General features: G+C 41.4%; 2 protein-coding genes across 7 annotated transcripts in view; one reads left to right on the forward strand and one right to left on the reverse strand.

The window, feature by feature from the left end:
• Nucleotides 1-4,483, reverse strand: part of LOC122998347 (formin-like) — a 51,310-nt gene extending 46,827 nt beyond the window's left edge. Inside the window, exons 1-2 of one of the 3 annotated variants that reach the window (XM_044375184.1) lie at nt 4,367-4,483; nt 1,780-3,442 (exon numbers count right to left, since the gene is read on the reverse strand). In XM_044375184.1, the coding sequence (XP_044231119.1) occupies nt 1,780-3,334 (1,555 nt within the window). In that variant the 5' untranslated portion in view covers nt 3,335-3,442; nt 4,367-4,483. Of the gene's footprint in view, nt 1-1,779; nt 3,443-3,827; nt 4,326-4,366 lie in introns of those variants that run through there. The other 2 variants (XM_044375186.1, XM_044375185.1) reach the window with 2 other exon arrangements.
• Nucleotides 4,484-7,181: 2,698 nt separating this feature from the next.
• Nucleotides 7,182-21,382, forward strand: part of LOC122998356 (ryanodine receptor 3-like) — a 112,733-nt gene continuing 98,532 nt past the window's right edge. For 3 of the 4 annotated variants that reach the window (XM_044375207.1, XM_044375208.1, XM_044375209.1), the window contains exon 1: nt 7,182-7,488. In XM_044375207.1, the coding sequence (XP_044231142.1) occupies nt 7,441-7,488 (48 nt within the window). In that variant the 5' untranslated portion in view covers nt 7,182-7,440. The remainder of the gene's footprint in view (nt 7,489-21,382) is intronic. The other variant, XM_044375205.1, reaches the window with a different exon arrangement.

Genomic DNA, 21,382 nt, shown 5'->3' on the forward strand with positions numbered 1-21,382 from the left:
TCTGATGAGGGATAATGAAATTTACCCAATCTCCCTCTCAAGAAGAAAAACAGAAAGCTCATGATACATTTGAAGGCAAATGTCAATTTTGGCATTTGAAAGTATAGCGAAGAGACAAAAAAAACCCCCAAAAAGGTGGCGTTTAATGCCAGACAATGTGGATTATGCGTGTACATGTAGATGTTAATGTGTGTCATCTGAGTGTGTGGTAACTCTATGCATGCCTAGGTATGTGAGGACACAAGGACAGTGTCATTTCAGTGGGAATTGATCCAAATCATCACCACGAGTAAAGCTGGGTTATTTATACCCTAGCCACCAGATAGCTTAGTTCCACACAGCTCAGTTCAATCCTCCTCCGGCCATTGATGAACTGAGCACTGTTGGTTGTATTGGTTTAGCTAGGACTGGTCTATAATATAACAACCCAAATAATCAGGAAGCAGTAACATTCTTAAAATAACTTTCTCCAAGGATATAAAAAGTCCAACCATTATCCACAGTCTATTAGTAAATCACATAATTCATGGAAGGCCATCTGTTTGCTGCTGTAGATTCAAGCAAAGATTGTGTTACACTGTCTAAAAGGGATGATTAACCATGTTACCGAGGTACTTAATGCAATAATGTTAAGGCCTCTTCGAAGTATCAGACTGCAACAGCTTGGATTATACAGTTTGGAGTGACTTCAGTAAACATGTATAAACTTTAATCCAACACAGACACCTCCTTATTGATCAAGAGGCATGAGGTCACCGAATGGCATGACCACATAGAGGATGCTAAAATACAAACTGGTATGAGATGAAGCTTAAGCGTTAAGGCGACCAAAGGCCGGTGATGACCACACACTGACAAACCCTGAACTAAGCTTGTGACATCATTATAGCTTTGCAAATATCGTGTATGTTTTGAGTGTTTAAATCCATTTGTTTTGTCATTGTAAGCAAGAAATACAACAGGCCAGCTTATGAAAATAGGCCTGTTGAATTGGACGCTCTGCAAATAAGGAAATTCTAATCCTTTTTTCTGTAACCCTTGTGCCCGCTGGGTTCCTGATCCTTTGTCAGTTTCTTGTGAACTGGGTAGGATGTGTGTTTAGGGGGAGGGACAGCACATCCTTCAGAGTCCAAATTGGCAATGCTTCAGTTAACACCATGCTCACGAGAACTCTAGTCAGGTCGAACTTGATGTCAACTTTGAGCCTTTGATCTGGGACACTCCCACTAATCTTTGGCTTCACTGTGGCACAGAAGGAGTTAAAATGGATCATCAGCCAAACTATTCTCAGGCCCTGCTTGGCCTTTGTATGACTCTGTTGGGTAGTTTTTAATTTGTGGTCACATGTCAAAGCCGAGACCGGAACACAGCAGACAAAAACTAACTGGACTAACAGAGGCAGTTCGGAAAGTAATGTCTATCTTCTGGTTGAAGTAGTTTATTTTGTGGGAAAATAAAGTTAACAGCTAGAGTGACAAAGTAAAACTCCCTGTGTGGAAAATGTTTGCCAGTTACAATGCTGCAGAGTAATTGCTGGAGTATTTCAGCAACAACCTCAGACATTGGGTATGACACACACACTCTCGCTTTCAAGGCATCTTCTCTTGTTCTGCTCTTTGAAATCCAGCATCAGCAATGTCAGATGAAGGGTACATTCTGACAAAGAGTAATGTTACTAAGATGATAAAATCACCAGTGTCAACAATAACATCAAGGCAGGGAGTTTTAACACGAATCCCTGTGTTCAAAGTAGGACCAGTGTGATTTCTAATAACTTACCTGTTGTTGTGGAGTTGCTGGACGAATTCCACTTGGAGTTGCTCGGCCGCCTGCTGAGGTTCAGATCCAGACGCGTGACAGCCCGCTTGTTGCCGTTCTTGTCGTTGACCTCAGTGAAGAGTTTGTGCTCGTCTGTGTTACTGGAGCTGTCTCTGTCGTGGTCCACATCCTTGTCTGACAGCAATACAATGCGGTGGTTGAGGTGTGGGCTTACTTGCTTGGAGGACAGAGGGGACAGGACTGGGGACATGCTCTGGAGGCTGTTTGAGGCAGGGAAGGATGTGTTGAACACCCCAGCGAGAGAAGGTGAAGTGGGGCTCTTTGTGTGAGGTTTGGCTGAGGGGAAAGGTTCAGTGGTATGGGATAGGGGTAACCGTAGCCCTTCAGAGAGCTTGTTACCTGTCTTTTCTCTACTGACTCCCAGCAGGTGGTCTCTGTTTGGTCCTCTCGTCCCCGGGTATGACTTGGCGGGCCCTTCCCTGTCTTGGCTTGTATGGCTGACATGTTGCACTCTCCCTTCCACATCCTGAACTTTAGCCACCACCCGGATCCCTGTATTCCTCTGGTTGATTTCGCCATACAGCTGCTGGGCGGACTTGACTGTTGACTTATTCTCTGCTGAAGTCTCAACCAAGGAATCAAATCTCTTAAGTGGTCGAAGGTTGCTCCCACTTTCCCTTCGGCTCAGACCTTCCATCAGGCTGCAAAAAGATGACTCAAAGCCCAGCTCACTGTCATACTCTGAGAAGTCGTTACAAAAATCCATGTCAGAGTCAAATGTCCGGTTGTCCTCCATGAAGTCCCAGCCCTCAGGGGCAATCTGGAAGGGTTCCTCCATGGGCAGTATGGGGTTACTGACTGCACTAACGTAAGAGCCCGTCACTGGGCTGTCAGAGACATGGACAGAGGCTGAGGTACTCGGGATCTGCTCCACTACTGAGATTGAAGATATGGACACGCTATTCTGGGCAGGAAGCTCACAAGATGAAGTTCTACTCATAACTTTCTTCTTCATCTGACTATGTAGGAAATCCTCAGCACTCTCAAGCTTCTTGCCTCCCAACTTCTTCAGCTTTCTGCTCTTAGATGTAACTCTCTTATGCTCTGGGGACACTGTGAGGGAGTAGTTGCTGCTGCTGAGAACCTGACCTCCAGGCTGAACATCCTGACCCTCTACATAATCCTGGATTTTCCCATCCTGGTTACCCATCTTGACTTTGCTGGTACAATCCCTGCACAACGAGAAGAGATCCGCCAGCAACTGGTGGTGCTCTGCCGCCAGCCAGCAGAGCTCTGCAACAGCTTTCTTTGTTGCCTGCTGGGAGCTGAAGAGTTCGCCTGAGGAGTCAGAAGACTGGCCTCTTTGTTCGGACACTGAGAGATCCTCCTTTCCCCAGTCATGGTCATTACAGGCCTGTTCTGAGTGAGGGGCGCGGCTCTTGTACTTGAAGCTCGGGGCCCGCCTCTTGGGGAAATACAGGCTGATGTTACTTAGCTCACGGATGGGTGCATACAGAAGCAAAACTGTGTGTGTGCCCTCCATGATGGGTGCCATGTTAATCACCCAAGCACTCTGAGTAAGTGGTCAGTTCCCAGACGGAGTGACCGGGCTCGGACTGCAGAGGTCGATCTCTGGCTCTTCATCACCTGGCCTGTCCAGATGCTGTCAAAGAGAAAGTAGCACACAGCTATAAATCTGACTGTGCAGACACAACATACGTCTAGAAAAACATGTTAGCCCTGCTAGTGCCATTTTGAAGTCCAAATGCCGGACAGTTTTATAATCTATGTTGAGCTTTCAGCTTAAAATAAAACACAATATTTAAATTTTCAAGATACAAAAGATACTTTGTGACATCTGTGGCACTACAAATTATTTGAAAGCCAATGCAGAGCTAGTTTGACAGCATAAAAAAACTGCTCCTTTCAAAAGAGTGGTACCATATCTCATTGTAAAACCCGTTTGTTAATTAACTGAATGAAATCCAACACTGCAGCGATTAAACTACTAGATTCTATTTTAGTATTTTAGAACATGTCTTTCTAACCTTTTTGATCTCCATCTTACTCTTACTGTATGAGGAGACGTAACATTTCCAAATCGCATTTCATCAACATTTCACAAGCTGCCGCATAAAATCACACAAGGTGACGACACATGCAGTGCCCCATGTTAGGCTGCCATTAGAGATGTTTACAAGCAAAACAATGCACGTTTTCCTCACTTGTGCTTCAAATGCTTACTTCAGCATTTCGCAATATCTCCCAACTGTTTACATCATAATATAATCCCGTGGGCTACTGTCACCTTGCAACCAGAGTGCATTGCTCTGTGCTGAAATGGCAGCATAATTAGACTGCCCTTCCGGCGTTCGGGCTGCTGCACGCAAACTTAAAACTGAAATTAAGATATATTCCAACTAAATTTATTCTAAATTATATCTTGATACATTAAAAGCCCGTATCGCCACAAATGAGCTTCAGTTTGAAGCGCTATATGCAATTAGAAGCTGAAAGTGCGCTGCAGTCAACTGCACCTGCAGCACGTAAAAGCAGCGCAGTTTGTAAGAGATAAAGAGTTACTTACCCGGTTAACTTGCACGGAAAATATTTCTTCACATCTCTACTGCAGCCAGCCAGTGCTCACCGCTGCCTCACTGGGCTTCTCCGACTAGAATGACGGGAGTTTGGTCCAATGATAAAACTCAGCGCTGGCTTCCTGCTCTGTGATTGGTTTCTTATCATTTATCCAACTCCCACATTTTGAGTCAGTGCAGCTGCAGCTTGCAGGTAGGCCATGTGATGGGTTTCAGAATGTGTATCGATCTAAGAGGGAGCGAAGTTTGGCTGCAGTTAATTTACTTAAACAGTCGTAGCAGTTTCCAGTATTTCCCAGGCTAACCTTAAGATGCACACGCAGAAAGATAAATGTATAGAGAGGTAATGCACCAGTTATTTGGTGGCCCGAGGTGACGTTATTCTGCACCAAACAGAGACACCTAGTGACTAACGTGTGCATCAGTCGTTATATTATCTGTCCCAATTTATGACAGGCTTCTCTTGTTTTATTTCCACCATAGAGGTTGTTTGCAGTCCAGTTATGTTTATATTTTAGAGTGCAGGATCTCAAAAAGTACCTAAGAAGTGTCTATAAGAAGTTACTTTGTGAACTATTAGAATTGAATGTTTGCTTATTTACAGTACACATTGTAAGTAAGTAAAGTTTATTTGTATAGCGCTTTTCATAGACATTAGTCACAAAGTGCTTTACAATAATACAACATACGAAAAAGAAAGAAATCATAGCAGATGAAGAGACCACCCAAGTCACGCGATTAAAAAGTGCAAAACTGAAAACCAAAATACACAATGAAAAAAAACACAATACACAATTAAAATACACAATAAAAACACACACACACACACACATATATATATATATATATATATATATATATATATATATATAGAGATAGATAGATAGATACATACATACATACATACATACATACATACATACATACATAGATATACACTATAATAATAAAAGGAGAACATCTATACATATATACATACATATATGCATATACGTGTATTATTGGGATTGCAATCAAGTTTGGTCAAAAGTTAGGCTTTGAAATTAGAAATTTAGAGTTTAAGAAATTATAACACTTAAATCTACATCTGGCTATCCCGGTAGACATCACTTGTTAATGATAAAATCCAAATAGTAGAGATACACCTAAATTGACTATTTAAGTAGTTCTGCAATCCAAAACAGTTCATGTTGGTATGATGCAGCTCTCACAAGCCTTACTTTTACCTTACTAGCTTGTGTAATCACTTTTATGAGGTGATGAAATGTTATGGGTGAATTTTACAGGGGGTACAGAAATATCAATATCATTAACCTGCTTGTTTCAACAGAGCAGCTGTTGATCAGGCTGTAAAGAAAGTAAAGGAGAGGTGGGAGATAATTGAACTCAAAACAACTGTGGCTGGAGTGAAGAGGAGAAGGGAAGTATCAAGTGCTAAAAAAGAGACAACATGAAAAAAGTAAAAAGGTGGGGAGGAGGAAAGGGGGGAAGGGAGGGAAGAAGGAGACATATGAGTGGAACAGGTTTGTAGATCACAGCATTGACGCTAGAGGGCAGCATCGCATCTTGAAAAGGGGCCCCACATGTTTACTGTTTTGTGGATATCAGTAGGTTTCATTACACTCTGGCTGTGGGTCAAATGTGGCCCAACTTTGGATAACCAAAGGTCATACTCATCAGTGTTACCATACTCTTCCCACAGAACAAAAGACCTTGCATGGCATACATTAATTTTTTACCGAGTTTAATCTCATTTAATACATAATTTAGTGATGATTCATCCAATAAAATGTTTTAAATAATTAAATACATTTACAATAAAAATGTCGCTTTTGCAGGCTAGAATGTGTTCTTCATCTTCTTTATGGGCTCTGTTCACAGTGAACACACAGAGTAAGTTTACTCAGCTTTTTATATCCCATCTTTATTGACATTTGCACACATAATATAATAGCATATATTAGGGATGGGCAATATGGACAAAATCAAATATCACAATGTTTTTGACCAAATATTGCGACAATATTGTAGGGATGACTACTGGTGCTTTCACAAAATATTTACACAATGAGGTTTTTGATAATTAATCATCAGTAATATGGATATAATGACTCAAGGGGTAAATGCAAATAATAGAACAGCTAGAACAGTCTGGTAAATTCAGAAAATTACATCACTTTACTGTAATGCAGCCTTTAAAACCAGGAAAAGACCACTTATGCCATGTCACGATATTACAATATCAAAAATCTAAGGCGATATTGAGTCTCATATCACGATATTGATATAATATTGATATATTGCCCAGCCTTATACATACATTAAGATATATCATTTTTTATAACATGTGTACAGATTACATTTTAGGGTAAAATAAATATTTTAGGAAAATGCTGTTTCTTTTACATGCCTGCTTTTTTAACAGTGGTAGTAATACATTCTCTATCCAGAAAGAGGACCAAGTTAAGCCCAGCACTGATTGTCAAAAAACCCCAAAAAACCTGTTTTATTTTCAACAGCCTGGGAAACTGATTATTACATTGTATTGAAGCAGAAGCATGGCTGAGCTGCGGGGTGCTGACCATGGTGCTGATCTGGACCAACACTGGAAACCGCAGCTACCATTATACCTTGCTCTCTGATTTCCTTCCACACATTACGTTCTCTGACAATAGGACGAGAAAACCAAAAACAACGAGGTACCCATTAGATAGCGGTTATTTCACTCAAATTAACACAATGATGTTTGAATTTTCGCGCTTTCTCGCTTGTATTAATAAGGTCTGCCGGTGACGTCGAAGATAAAGCCCCCGCTGCTGTATCTTGGATACACGACTTGGCTTCTCCCTGTTTCCCCGCCACACCGTCCCCAGTTGCTCCAGCCCACCGATGCTGACACGCACTCCTCCTCCGGGCGGTGAGCGCGGCTTGAGCACAGCGGCTTGAGTGACACATGCTGCGGTAGTCTCCCCGCTGTATGGCCGTGGATTAGCTATATGCTAATATCGATAGGAGAGAGGAGCCAGCGGAGGCTTCCCGAGTCTGAACAGGCTCCTTTGCAGCCATGGCTGAAGGTGGAGAAGGAGAGGATGAAATCCAGTTCCTCAGAACTGTAAGTACATTTCCTGCCGCTTGTACTTAAAGCGCTGCGCCGGCAGCTGTGGAAAAATGTGTAGCTCTCTTTTTCATGGTACCTTGCGAGTGGGATTATTTGTCGATTGCCAATTGTTGGCTATATTGACAGATGTTTTTTGATCCCATAACCTTTGATAACCCTCTATGGCTTGTTGCAGATCTTAGAGGCGGTGTTAGTGCCCTATTGTTTTGCGCATCGCTCACTGAGAGCTATTGTCTTTTCTGCAGTCTCCGTATCAAGAAGTTGACAGCACTATTTCCTTTGCCATGTAAAACTTACCTATGAACCTTGCTGCACCATTGTAGCCGTAAATGGTCTACAATTTGACAGAGGTCGACTGTGTGAAAAACACTGTGATGTAGGTCTTGAACGGACTTGCAGAGTCAAAAGGCTTGTTCTTTTAGCATCACTTAAATCTCCTTTAGGAAAAAGGGAGTTTTGAACCAATGTGCATGCTGTATCCTACTGTATAATATATTCTAACGTGGTAGCCTGGCAGTTTATGCTGCCTGGCCAGACAGTAGCTCCAGGGTTCCTGTGCAGCAGCAAAGGTCTATGCAAATGAACTGAGGACAATATTTTGTGATAAATACATTATTGTTGCACCCAGGCCAAAATACTTATGATGTTTTAGCCAATTTAGACAGACTGTATGCTCATAAAAACATGTAATTTAGTAGTAAATAGGCTGGTGACTAATTGCTCTTCTTTTCTTCGGTGCTGAACTACAGTAAAAATGTATTTCCTTAGTTGAAGGTGAGTGTTGAAGCTTGGAAATACCTGGCAGTGCTTGAGGAGAGACGGATACTTTCCGCTGTTGACAAAATATAGATGATGACATGATGTGCTCACTTACGGTAAAATGCACAGAGAGGCATGTCATGTCTGAAAATACACACTCGTCTAAGGGGAGATGAAGGAGCGAAGAGCTGGAGGTCTTCCAGATAGACCCCCGAGACAGCAGGAGGTGTTTGGTTGCACATATCACTGGAACTGCTGCTTGTGGTTTCCCTTTATTAAGCTGCTCACAGATGCGTAACCTGCTGTACTTTGAGGCAAACGGAGCAGAGATGCTCTTGTTTTTTTTCTGTAAATGATAGTAACCCAGTTATTTTTTTGTTGAAATTTCTTTGCTTTCTTTAGTCTTAAGTGAGAAGCTTTAAAGCAGATGTTACAAATGAATATCTCTTAATAATCAACCACATTTTACTTCACAAATGTCAAAATGTCAGGTCCCCTCGGTCCCCTTTAGGCATAAACAACATAAGTGATGGAATCTTGAATAAGTTGCACTGAAAGGCTTTCTTATCCACAGGAATAGCAGTGACTCACTAAAGGCTGATACCTCCTGCTCATTTATCCCACAGTCCTCCAACCTTTTAACCACAGCACATAGAGGTCACCACATCAGCATGGCTGCCACTCCAAAAAAGAGCTGACATTTCAGCACCATTGCTCCTCTTTTCTGGGCTAGAACCTTAAATGCCCCAAATCCACAATCAGGATTTGTAGAGGCAACCCTATATGAGAGTTGTGGATTTAATTCTTTTTGCTTGCTTGACTGTTTTGGTCACATTCACGGTGAACTTTTTTTTTTTTTCCCCAGTTGTAACCCTGAGAGAAGAAGTGAGATGACATTGACTAATAGGAAACTGCTGTTGCTTTAAAAAGGGTTTAGCAGCTTGTTGCATCCCTCTACACAGGGAAGCAGCTGAAAGGCTGGATGGTGTTGGGATGAGGGTGCAGTGAGCGAGCTTGGTGTTCATGAGTGTAAAAGTGTGTGTGTGTGCGTGTGTGTGTATGTGTGTTGAATGCAAATTTGGAGCTTTAGCTGTGTGGTGCAGTCAGGCTGCACCAGACGTGCCACAGCAGAGCACAGTGCAGAAATTATTCATCAGTTTAAGCAAGACACAGCTGAACTACTCAGCGTAGAGGAACAGAACAGATACACATAAGAGGATGTACATGCCCAGGCATACATGTACATGCACCCGCATTTCTCTACAGTACATGATTGAGTCATTCCTGCAGAAACAAATGCTCAAATAGCTTGCACACATGCATACTCAAACACACATGCATGGCTCAGAACTTGCCTTTACATCAGTGCTACTTTGTGGGCAAACAGTCTGTGAGGATATGTAGAGGCTATATTTCCTGCCGGCATCCAAATGTTGGCTGTTACCGGAGTCAAGGAGCTTGATAAAGCAGTTCACAAACTGCATTTTCCCTAACAACACAAAGTAATTTCCCTGGAGTGATGGCAGAAATTACCCCAGCCGGACTGCTGCCTATACAGCCAACTCAGTGGGAGGAAAGGATAGGAAGAGAGGGAAAGAGCGAGGATGCCTCAGCCATGGGTAATTTGATGTTACAGGAAGAGGAACAGTGCTGATTGTGAGCCAGGAGACTCAGAGAAAAGCCCCCCCCCCCCCCCCAAAAAAAAAACTGCTGTTTTATGTCAGAGGGGGCAAGGGGCTGCACAGAGTTTAATAAGGCTGCATATTCTACAGGAACTTTATTTATCCCATTTGGAAATTGGAAAATGTCCTCAGATGCACCAGCTCTAGCAGCAGTGGCTTCATAATAAGCAGTATAGTGAATAATATGAATAAAATATTAACTTATGGTAACATGGCTCAGGCTGCTCATTATGCAAGAGTAGTTTTCTAAATGAATTGGTAGCCCACTGTGTTTTGTGTCATTAGAGCAGATGGGAGAGTAGAGGAAGAAGAGGGAATCGTAGCAAACTTTTGTCGTAGACTCGCTCTGCTTTTTTGTTTTAATTCGAATAGCCATACTGACAGAAGGCCACTTATTAGTAAAAAACATGGTACAGTGTGCGGTGTGATCATGCGTGCACAAGCACACGCGCACAGCTTCTCTGTTGCAAGGATCCCTGCTAGGCTAATATCAAATTCTGGTGATCTATTAGCAGTTTGAGTGGGAGTAGCGACTTTGAAAAGGCCAGACTAGGGCTGTGACTAATGCACAGTGGCAGCACTCGGCTTGTTTATGTGAAAGCACCGGTCTCACTTTGCATCCAGGCAATGACTGTCAATGCGGCAACACAGACGTAGTGCATCGAGCACCGACAAGCAGACAGAAAAAAATTAGCCACATCAGGAAAAACAAACAAACAAATAAGACCATAAAGCAGTAAAGTGTTGATTTTGGCTGTGCTGTCTGCCCCTGACATCAGTGCCAGAGCTCACTGCCTCCTCACCCACTCATGTCTTTGTGAACACCCTGCTGGTTGTTTCCTTTTCATTCCTTTGTTGCTGTTGCTCTTTTTTTTTTTTGCTTCTCAAATCCGTTGTGATCTAGCACTGCTTGGCATGTTATCGACATGTATACTGTGGAGGATGTTACCTGCAACTTGAAATGGTGATGTGACAGATCCTGGGAGGGTGGAGGCTATATCTAACAGGTCCTCGCTATCCCAGAGGCAACCAAAGGTGCCCTTGTGTGCAGTCAGAGATACAGCATTCTCAGTATAAAACCGCATAGAATCATCTTTAGTTAAGCCATATTACTTAAGCAGAGACTGTAAACAACAGCTGACCTTTCATTACTCTGAAAATGGACACGTCAAAAAATGTAATTTCTCAGTCTTATCAGTGTGTCCTGTATGTAAGTTGATACTTGTTTGCACAGATTTTTTGCCCACAAGTGTCCCTCACATGCTTCATACTTGGCTCCTCCTGTTACTCTGTCAGTTGCCCTGTGTATAATTATTGGAGATTACCATGAAATTGTTCCCACTGATGGGAATTTAGTTCAGCACATCATCGCATTCTACTTGACACTAAGGAGGGTAGCTCTAATGTTATTATGATGAGGTCTGCTGTCATTTCATGGTTGAATTAAAAAAGTAATAGCTCAGTTTCATTAGCAACCGAGAGGCATTTTGACTATAATGGTGCAGATTTGAGCGCAGAGATTCACTCTGAAATTGCTTTGTGAAGAAGCAAATTTCATGAAACTAAGAAAATGTTGATTTTTTGAGGCAAATTCTCACAGGGATGTTGCCTTGTCTTGTGTTTTTGGTGTATGTTTTTGTCAGCTGTGACATTCACTAGTGAGATGCAGAAAACTGATGCTGTGTATGAAAGCTTGTCTTTCTTTATCTCTATATAAATTATTTATTCCTGACACACAAGTCTCGGGCATCTAACAAGTGTGAAATCGAACTGATTTACTGTGGTTCTTTCCCTGGATAAGTTGCATTTAAACTACTGAAGATGCAAAGTTGTCATGCATAAGGCATGCTATTGATCAAATAGATTCTCTATTTTTCTGCACTGCATATGAACATATACTCACAACCCCGCTGCAGTATTGATTTCCCTCATATATCCCATTAGCATAACCTCAGACAAATTCACAATCCTCAATTTTGTACTTTCAAACCTCAACTTGTAGAAAAGTAAGTTGGTGCCAGGTTTGGTGTGGAAGTGTTGTTCAGCAGGGGCTGTTTCTCTCCGTCGCATGATGAAGATGGACAGATAAGATAGGCCGGTGATGTAGAGGGAATTAAGCTAGCGGGACTGCCCAGAGACAACCCAGTGTAAAGCTGCTGTAATGAGCTATTGATCGTGCCACCAAATGAAGAAATTTCCTCAGTAATGTCAGTGGCATGCAGTAAGCGGGCCTGATTGATCTGGTGTTTCAGAGCATGAATATTTAATGAGGCAGTGTAGGAAGCTTCCTTCCAAAGAAGACCCTGTTGTTCTTTTCTTTTAGTGTAAGACCTCCAACGCGTCTGCCATTTATGTTTTCAACTATAGTATCAAAGGCCTGCGAGCCTTGATATGACAGTACTGCCTAATGTGGACTTCTGTCTGATATGTGTTCATTACTGACATGCTGCTGTGGTCCTTAATATACTTACAGAAGATGTACTTTGTGTTAGAAGTGCAGGTTGCAATTAATTATTGTTTTAGTTATTGATACAGCTGTCTATTATTTTGTTATGGAGTCATCAATAACTGAGAGTGTAAGATACAGGATGTTGTATGCTGTACAGATTGTAAAACCTCCTGAGGCAAATTTGTGATATTGGGCTCTATAAATAAAAACTGACTTGACATATCCAGAAACAAATTTTGAATACTTAGGATGTTAAAAGGCTTTTAACTCGAATTCTCGTAGGACACTTTTTCATGGATTATCATGACAAGGTGTCCTTTTTATGATAACATTTATGGACTTACATTTGGAAGTTCAATAAAGTTAAATAAGGATGCATCGATCTGCCAGATTGACCTTATTAAGTATATCAGGTGTTGGCCAAACATGACTCATCCACATTAAATACCGTTTCTAAATCAATGTCAATAAATAGTGTTTCCACTACCACTTAAATTTATTTAATCATGGCAGGCCACAGTATTCCCTGGCCTCATGTTACCTTACTTAAAAAAGTTAAGGTATCAAAAACGATGTTGGGAGAGAAAAAAGACGGCTTGGTGCCACCCTACAAGTTTTTCATGTAGCCATCGTTTCAAGGTTTTTAAAGGGTATTCATCCACTCTTTAATGTATACACAGTATATTAAACCACTACTACACAAAGCTTCACAGATGATTATTTTCAAGATACCTTTGGGAAAGACTTGGATATAATAATTTATCCCTTATACTATAGTTTAAATATCTAATTAGGACCTAAATTAAAACAATACATTTATCTACTGTATTAAGTTGCTCTCCATAATGAGAAGTAGATTAGTCCTTTCACCAAAATCTTATGCTAAACAAACTTTTACATCTCATCAAAGCTAATTAAAAACCGAAAAGTAAAAAGTATAATAACTATATGTAATTGTGTAACTCTTTACACAAACTGTAATACAAGTAATTATTAATTATTAGGCCTCCTGACAACTGATTGGGCTAACATACCTGTTCAAATGTACCGTATGTTTCTCATTGCATTCGTAATTACATTCATTACATTCAAATAAACAACACCCACCTAGTCAATCCCCTAATTGTTTGTCTTTGTTTATAACAAGTCAGTTGTTATTCACACCAGGAATGAAACATCTATTATACCCTGACTGAGACTCCCCTTGTACTTTTCACTTTATTCACAGACCAAATAATTTCCCTCCCTCATCTTTATAAATAGCACTGATGTCGATGAGCCATAGTCCTTTTGGTTTTCTGTAACTTCTTTTGTTCTTGGGCCACATCCTGATATCAATGCTTGGCTGCCTCTGACCAACAACAATGCAGTGCAATTAATCCAGAAAGAACCACTGACAGCATACACACATACAGACATGAGATTGTTGCCTACCACTTCTGTTACTTTCAAACATGGCTGCTCATTTTCTTGGCAATAGAGGATAGTAGCTTGTTGTGGTATGCCATCAGTAGTCTCTGTAACGCCACAGCCCAAATTAGTGTTTGAAAAATATGTTGAGCACAATTAGAAACCCCATTTATGTAGAAGACACTGTCTTAGCCAGTTAGCTTTATGTATTCTGTGATATTGCTATGTGGCACACAGCTTCGGTGTTGTTCTCCATTTCCTTTCCCCTCCTGCCATCTTGTTTAATTCTAACTCAGAAAAGACTTACGCACCATACTTACACCAGCCACTGTTAGTCCGTTGTTAGCTGCCGCCTCCTCCATAGCTAGCAGGGCCATCTCTGCATCTCTGTCTCTGCTTCGCTTTGTCATCTCTTCTTGGCAGTTAATGTTGGCTCGCATATACAAGACTGTATATCCAAATCTGCTATATTCCAAAAGGCTGTGGCTGTGCATGACACCCTTCTTGGAGATGCGGCATTACTCACTGATTGTAGAAAATGTGTGCCCTGCGCAAATGTTTACTTGTACTTTACTTTCTCACATTTATTACACCCCCTCCAAAAAATACTACTCATTAAGAGCAGAATTTGTTTTAGTTGTAGTTTCTAAATACTTAGTGATGTACCTGAGTGATGTCTCTATACATATCAAAATACATGACCTGCATTCACAGGATGCATAATATCCTTCTTATACACTTATCCCTCTACTGTACCACAAAGCATTCCTCTTTTACCTCTTTCATAGACCAAACCTTGACAGATAGACGTCCGGTTTGCACATGGTGTATACTCTGTGGAAACAAAGATGCCAGGATGGCATTTCTCATAGTAATTCTACTTAATCAAGAACAGAAGAAATAGGAAATGATTTCTAGTGTCTATGCATGAATCTTCCAGATGTTGTCAGGCTCTCTCAGTTTTATCTTTGTTTTCTTGATCATTTGATGATGAGTCGCTACACAGCAGGATGGGGTGCACTGCATCAATTACATCCTCCTCCAAGGTACCAGTGTTTGGTGTCGTTTTACCTAAAACAAACCAAATAATCACCTTTTCAGTTCTAATTAGCTGCAGGAATGCTACCAAATCCATCCATCCAGAAAAGTTTGGCTCGTTTAAAACTTTCCGCAAGACAAAACAGATTCAAATCTGATTGAGAAGAAGTGTCAGTGGCCCATGACAAACAATGTACAGCTTTCATTGAAAATGTATTCATCTTTCTTGAACAGACTCATTGAGTCGTGTAGATTCCTGCTAATGAACAGTTAAATAGTTTGGTGCATGTAGGAAACAGGAAGGAAGAAGTATTAGCTCACTTCCTGTGAACATTACTTTCTAAAGTGCAACTAAAAATTAATTTTCTTACCTGTGCAACCGGCAGCTATGTTACCACAGAAACAATGACAGTGTTTCTAACATTTTACTGTTGCTAAAAATCATTAAAACTCTTCCTACTTTTGGCTGCACTTGTGAATCATTCTCTTCCTACATAAAGCAGCTTTGGTATCTGCCATAATTATGTCCAATGTTCTGTCTCCCCACTGTGCCGCTAATAAGCCATTTAGAAGAGTGTTTACTGCTGCAATCTGCTGCTGTTGAGGCTCACTTTACCCTCCTTTATAGGAGAAAGTTGATTGTCTTTCTCTTAGTTTGCTGAGTTTTTAAGCAAACCTTGACAACCCTCTGAAAATGTAATGCCAGATTGTTGTGCTTTGGGCAAAGCAGTCCCAGTGCCACCAATGCACGTTAGCGAAGAATCTAATTGACTCGACTGAGGGTGTGTAATTGAGTAATTTGCAGGATCTTCACACATAGGTGCATCCGGCGCAACAACAATTGCTATGTCGAGAAAATCCAGTGATGTTCCCCCTCCAGGCAGGTGCCAATGTCCCGGCTTTTTCATCTGATATTGACAATGGTGGCGTTTCCTACCTCATAAAAGATTCATAGCTCTTTAACAACCTCTGTGTCGCACCACGCCAGCACAGACAAAGAGATATCACTTTCTTTATTGGGCCTTGTTGCTGCAGAGTCAACGATGTGCATAAAAAAAAAAAAATCACTTGCCGGCAAGCAGGGTTGGAGATTCATGGCGGTTGCATGTACAGCAAGGATAACCACACACACATGCATTATTTGATTTCAAGAGCATTTGCAGCTAAATGGTTGTATAGCTTTTTTGTTATTTTCTTGGTGACAACTTTTATAGTTAGCCCTGCGGGTGAGGGAACACATAGAGATGGTGGAGCATTTTTTATCCCTCCACTGGGCTGATAATCTCTGCAGCATGGCTCAGTTCTCTCACCCCCCGGTAGCACTCCCTCCCAGCTTGGAGAAGTGTTACTGTGGCAGTATAGCTGAGGAGCTGACACTTAAAAAGTGCCTTAGCAAGCTCTTAATGGCCTCTTCCTGAAATGTATGACAGATCAGAGTGCTGCAGGTTGATGTTTGATGCAGTAAAAATTACCCTACAAGAGGCTGTTTTCCAACTCTCAGCCTCTCTTTTTTTCCACCTGCTTTTTCATGACATGTTGCTTGGGGTGATATGTCCCTAAATTTTGCAATTGTCACCAAGTCACACTTTCTCTGCACTATTCCTTTGCTTCTGTCTGCCTTCTCTTTTCTGTGATCCTTTTCTCTGAGTCTCAGCTGTTTTGTAGCTTCGACACGTGAACCCCTCAGCTGGGCATCATCACCAGTCCCTGAACAAATAGAGTTTGACACAGTGGTGTCTCAGCTGTAGTTCAATCTCGGCTCTCCTCTGTGCCGGGGGCCCAACACAGCCACACTCACAAGCATGTGGATGAGCACTCTGAAGAATTTAAGTCATGTCAGGCCTTAAAGGACAATGGATATTTTTATCACACAGAAGCTGACATTGCGATCACTGTTATTGCATATGTAGGGAATACGTGTAATACTGTTACATTGTCCAGGTCTCTGCAGAACAGAGAACATGATATAATTTTTGGTAATCTAGTTAGAATATAAAACCGTATCTGTCTTGGCAAAATCCCGGTTTTGAGGTCAGTTTTCCCTTTAGGACTTTGGAATTGTAGGATATCACTCAGAGCTATGGATAAGATGAAGTCCATCACCCACCTTGGCCTAAATATGAAACATGCCAGCATCAACTGTAGAACTTAGTCTGTTTAAAGGATTAGTTTGACATTTTGAGAAATATACTTATTTACTTTCTTGCCGAGAGTTAGATGAGACAATCGATACCAATCTCATGTCTGTCCAAAGCTATTGCCAGCAGCTGCTTAGCTTAGCTTAGCAAACAGACTTGAAGCAGGGCTCTGTCCAAAGGTTAAAAAAAATCTGCCTTCCAGCACCTTGAGCTCACTTCCAGTTGTATCTTGTTAATTTGATTCATACAAAAACTGAAGTGTGGAGTCCCCACAGGTTGTCTGGCAGCCTCACGGTAACAACGAGGCAAGTCACTCATCCCGGCCAAAAAAATAGCTTGGCACACACCCCCAACTGCAAGTTGGCGTTTTTACACTTTATTTATTGTGTGAATTAAACAAATGAGATAGAACGTGTTAATTAATGAGCCTTAGAGGTGCTGGTAGGCAGATTTTTGAATCTTTGGACAGAGCCAGGCTCTGTATCACCCTGTTTCTGATCTTTATGCTAAGCTAAGCTAACCCAATCACCATTTCTGGCTTCATATTTAAAGGACAGACATGAGAGTGACATCGATCTCATCTAAAGTGAATAAGTGTATTTCCTAAAAACTATTCCTTTAAAACAATGGCACATAGACATAGTAGATAGTCTTATACATTAGCAAATGACATAACATCCTTTCCTTGTGGATGGGTGCAGGCCATGGCAACCCTGAAATACCTGCAATCACTGCTCCCTTTGATATTTTAGGCCACATATAAAGTACTTCTACATTCGTGATAAAGTAGCATGAAGTGTAATTTCCATCCCTGTACCACTCGGGTCTTTATCTAGTCTCACACAGTTGAAATGCTGAGTCAAAATTCATGCTTCGCTTCCTGGACACAGGATGGTTACAAATGCACCTGTTAGTGCTGCTCTCCCATGGGCCCCCCAGGAAGCCTCTTCCCCTAAAAATACAACATATTTGCTTGTCAGAAAGTAGAAACAGCCTCTTTTCTGTTCTCTGTGTCCTGCCACAAAAAGTCTCAGTCCCCCCCAGGTAAATGAGGCTATTTTGTGGAGGGGAAGCAGTGCAAGCCCCAACTATAGTTCTGTCACGTATTGCCCCTAAGCATCCCCAACGCCCTCATGTAGTCAGGGGAAAAATGCAATACTACCCCAATCTTCACCCACAGTCACTCTATTGCCTCATCGCAAAGCACTTAAACATATTACAGAGATGTTCAGTTCTTGTGGTTTTCCTTTTTTCGTTCAATATCCTGGAAGCCTGAAGCAAAGAAGTGATGAAAATGCTTACTTAGCCTTTCACATTAAAGCCACCGCCGGGGAGGAGAAGCAGTGCTGCAAGGGGCAATGAAACACTTTACAGCCTCCCTCCTCTAGTCCTTCGGTACTGAAGCATGCAGACAGGCTCAATACCTCTAGACTTGGGAGGGGTTTCATCTGCCTGCAGAGCTCACTTAGAAGCACTCTTTGTAAACTTCTCCTCAGATTACCTGTAGCAGGCCTCACTCGTAATGGACAAATCCTTTGACTTTGAATTTCTACAGCTCATAATAATACATTTAATTTGTTCCTCACTTTTCATTCATAGTGAAACTCAAACTGCTACAGTATTAATAACATAGAACATACAACATAAAGAAAATAGTAATAAGAGTTAAGATGAAAAGGTCTTCCCAAATAGAAAGGTTTTGCTTCAACGTTGCAAAGCTAACAGCAGCTACAAACACTGTGTCATTTAAGATGTGGCCATTTTTCACCCCAAGCTATTTGGTTCACACTGATCGCCATACCTGTCCAATCTTTTAGATGGATTGCCTCAGTCCATATGGCTGTTCTCAGCTGTATAGTGTGAGTGTATGGTGATTGGGTAATTAGATTGCCTACAGTAATTAGACAGTCTAGGTCTGAAGCGCAATATGTGCTATATGACTACTACACACACACACACACAAACAACCTGAGAGGATCAAATATGGATGCGACTATTGAAGCAACAGAGATTAGATTATCTTCTAGTACCCTAGAAGTATTTCTCATTTATTTATTCTTGAAAAGTCAACTACACATTCTTACTCTTTTCAGGCAATTACCTGCTTTCAACCAAGCTAAAATAGAACGAAATTGTAGTTTAGCTAATATTTCTAAGCACAAATTTTCTCTGGGTGGTTCAGGCTGAAGTGAACCTGTAATCTCAATTGAGACATTATATCCAAATAAACTTGACTTGATCTGATATTGCAGATTGTAAGTGTTGATCCTGTACAAACAGTGTTCAAATGGGAAATGCTTTTAAAGATTCTCCAAACTGTATTAGCCACGCCAGTGCAGCTCAGTATGCAGCTGTATGCATTTTGTGCCAGGGACTGGCCCCTGACACTGTTCAATAACATGCTGTAAAGCTGTCATCCCCAGCACCCTTAGCAAAGCCTTTAAAGGAGGCTGAAATTTGAGCGAATGTCAAGATTAATTTATAGTGTTACTCTGACCTGGGGATTTTAATGATGTGTATGTGTGTGTGTGTGTGTGTGTGTGTGTGAGAGAGAGTTTCCTGTGCTCTCTATTGCCCTATTTCCCTCTATCATTCTGTCTGTGTTCAGAGGGCAGCATGTTCAGCAGTTTGCCTCAAGATGAGCATTAGCACTCCCATTTACACAGCGACACTGAGTCATGAGAACAAAGCACCCGCTCCTCTAGTCAAACTTTTTTTTCTCTTTCTGTTTCAATTTCTGTGGGTGTCACGCCACAATGTGAGAGAGCATTATACTATAAGTCTATGATTCACTCCAACAGTAAGCCAGCGGAGTGTAATCACCACCAGAATATTCTGGGACACAACATTTCTTATCTTACAGCGCTTCCTCTGATACTACAATGATGAAATGGAAAAACGGAATATGCATCTTACAATTAGTATTACACTCGCAGGCTCAGTCTACCAACTGATGCTGAAAAAGTCACCTTAACAAATACAGTATTGTACAATTTGACTCGTCAAAGCAGGAAAAGCACATGGGCAAAAAATATTAATAATGGCCGAGTCCTCACTTGAATTGAAGTGAGCCAACGTTCATTTTATCAGTTCCTGTGCTTTACCTGTTATGACAATTCAAAATATCTGCTGTGAAAAATGTCTATTGCACCAGCTATTCATAAATCCTGTGTTTTTATTGTGTATTGTGGAAAAAGGAACAAAGAAATATGGTATTCACCTCACACTCATACACAATTTTCAATTCAGTTCAATTCAATTTTTATTTATATAAATCAAATCATAACAGAAGTTATCTCAGGGCACTTTTCACCTAGAGCAAATCTAGATTGTACTCTTTATTTTACCCAACATTCCCCTATGAGCAAGCACTTGGTGACAGCAGCAAGGAAAAACTCCCCTTTAATGGGAAGAAACCTCAAGCAGAACGATAACAACAATATAATAGAAATATGACTAATAATAATAATAGCAGGCGTGGGCGTCAAGCATGACCACGCGAGCACGGCATCCACACAGCCAAGGTCCACAGGAGCCCGCCGTCCATAGCTAGGGGGTCAGTGACCTCGATCCAAAGGAACTTGTAAGACTAGAAAGCACAAAAACTCTCCTGCTGTGGACAGCCTACCGATAGGCCGGGGAAACACCTGGCCTTGTTCTGTACCTACACTGTGAGAGTGGGTGTGAGAGGCGAGAGAGACGGAGGGAGAGCTTGTTGGGGGTGAAATTGCTGCCCAGCTGTATATTGTTCTGCAGTGTCTGACCAGTTGTATCAATCTGTCCAGAACAAAGTCTCAGTGTGTGAGTTGGGCTCTGTACAGTGTTGACTGGCAGCAGGACCCCTGGTGATGATGGAGACCAGTGGCAGCTGGTGAAATTGAGGAGAACAGGAGGAAAACTAACCCACGGTGTGATGTAATTTTACACTTGTTGGCTACTTATCTCTACTTTCTTATGTTCAAGTTAGATTCTTATGTTCAAATGCAGGGCTGTGCAGAGACCTTTAGAGGGGCAGGTGCTCAAAGTTAAAAAGGGGCACACAAGGGTGCATAACTGCCACCTTCTGCTTCAGAGTGTGGTCCAGAGATTAAATCCTAGCCATTAATCCTGTCTGTCTGATAAACTCAAAGAAAACTCTACTGCTCAACCACTTGGCAGGCTCATTAAAGTTTTAATGCTGAGCTCCTTAACTCCAGTCTCCCTAAATTCTTCCGTCATCGTCTTTCTTGATCATACTTCACTACAATCTATGATTGCATGCGTAATAGTCTCCTCAGCCAGGTGGAAAAAAATATGTGCAATCAGCCAAAATGAGTTGGCAAATATCAGCATATCAGCATATCGGCAAAAAAATCCAATATCAAGAATCCCTAGTTCAGATGTTTCAATTTACCAACAAAGTTAAACAAATT

Source organism: Thunnus albacares, chromosome 15 (genome assembly GCF_914725855.1).
Source record: "Thunnus albacares chromosome 15, fThuAlb1.1, whole genome shotgun sequence".
Lineage (NCBI taxonomy): Eukaryota > Metazoa > Chordata > Actinopteri > Scombriformes > Scombridae > Thunnus > Thunnus albacares.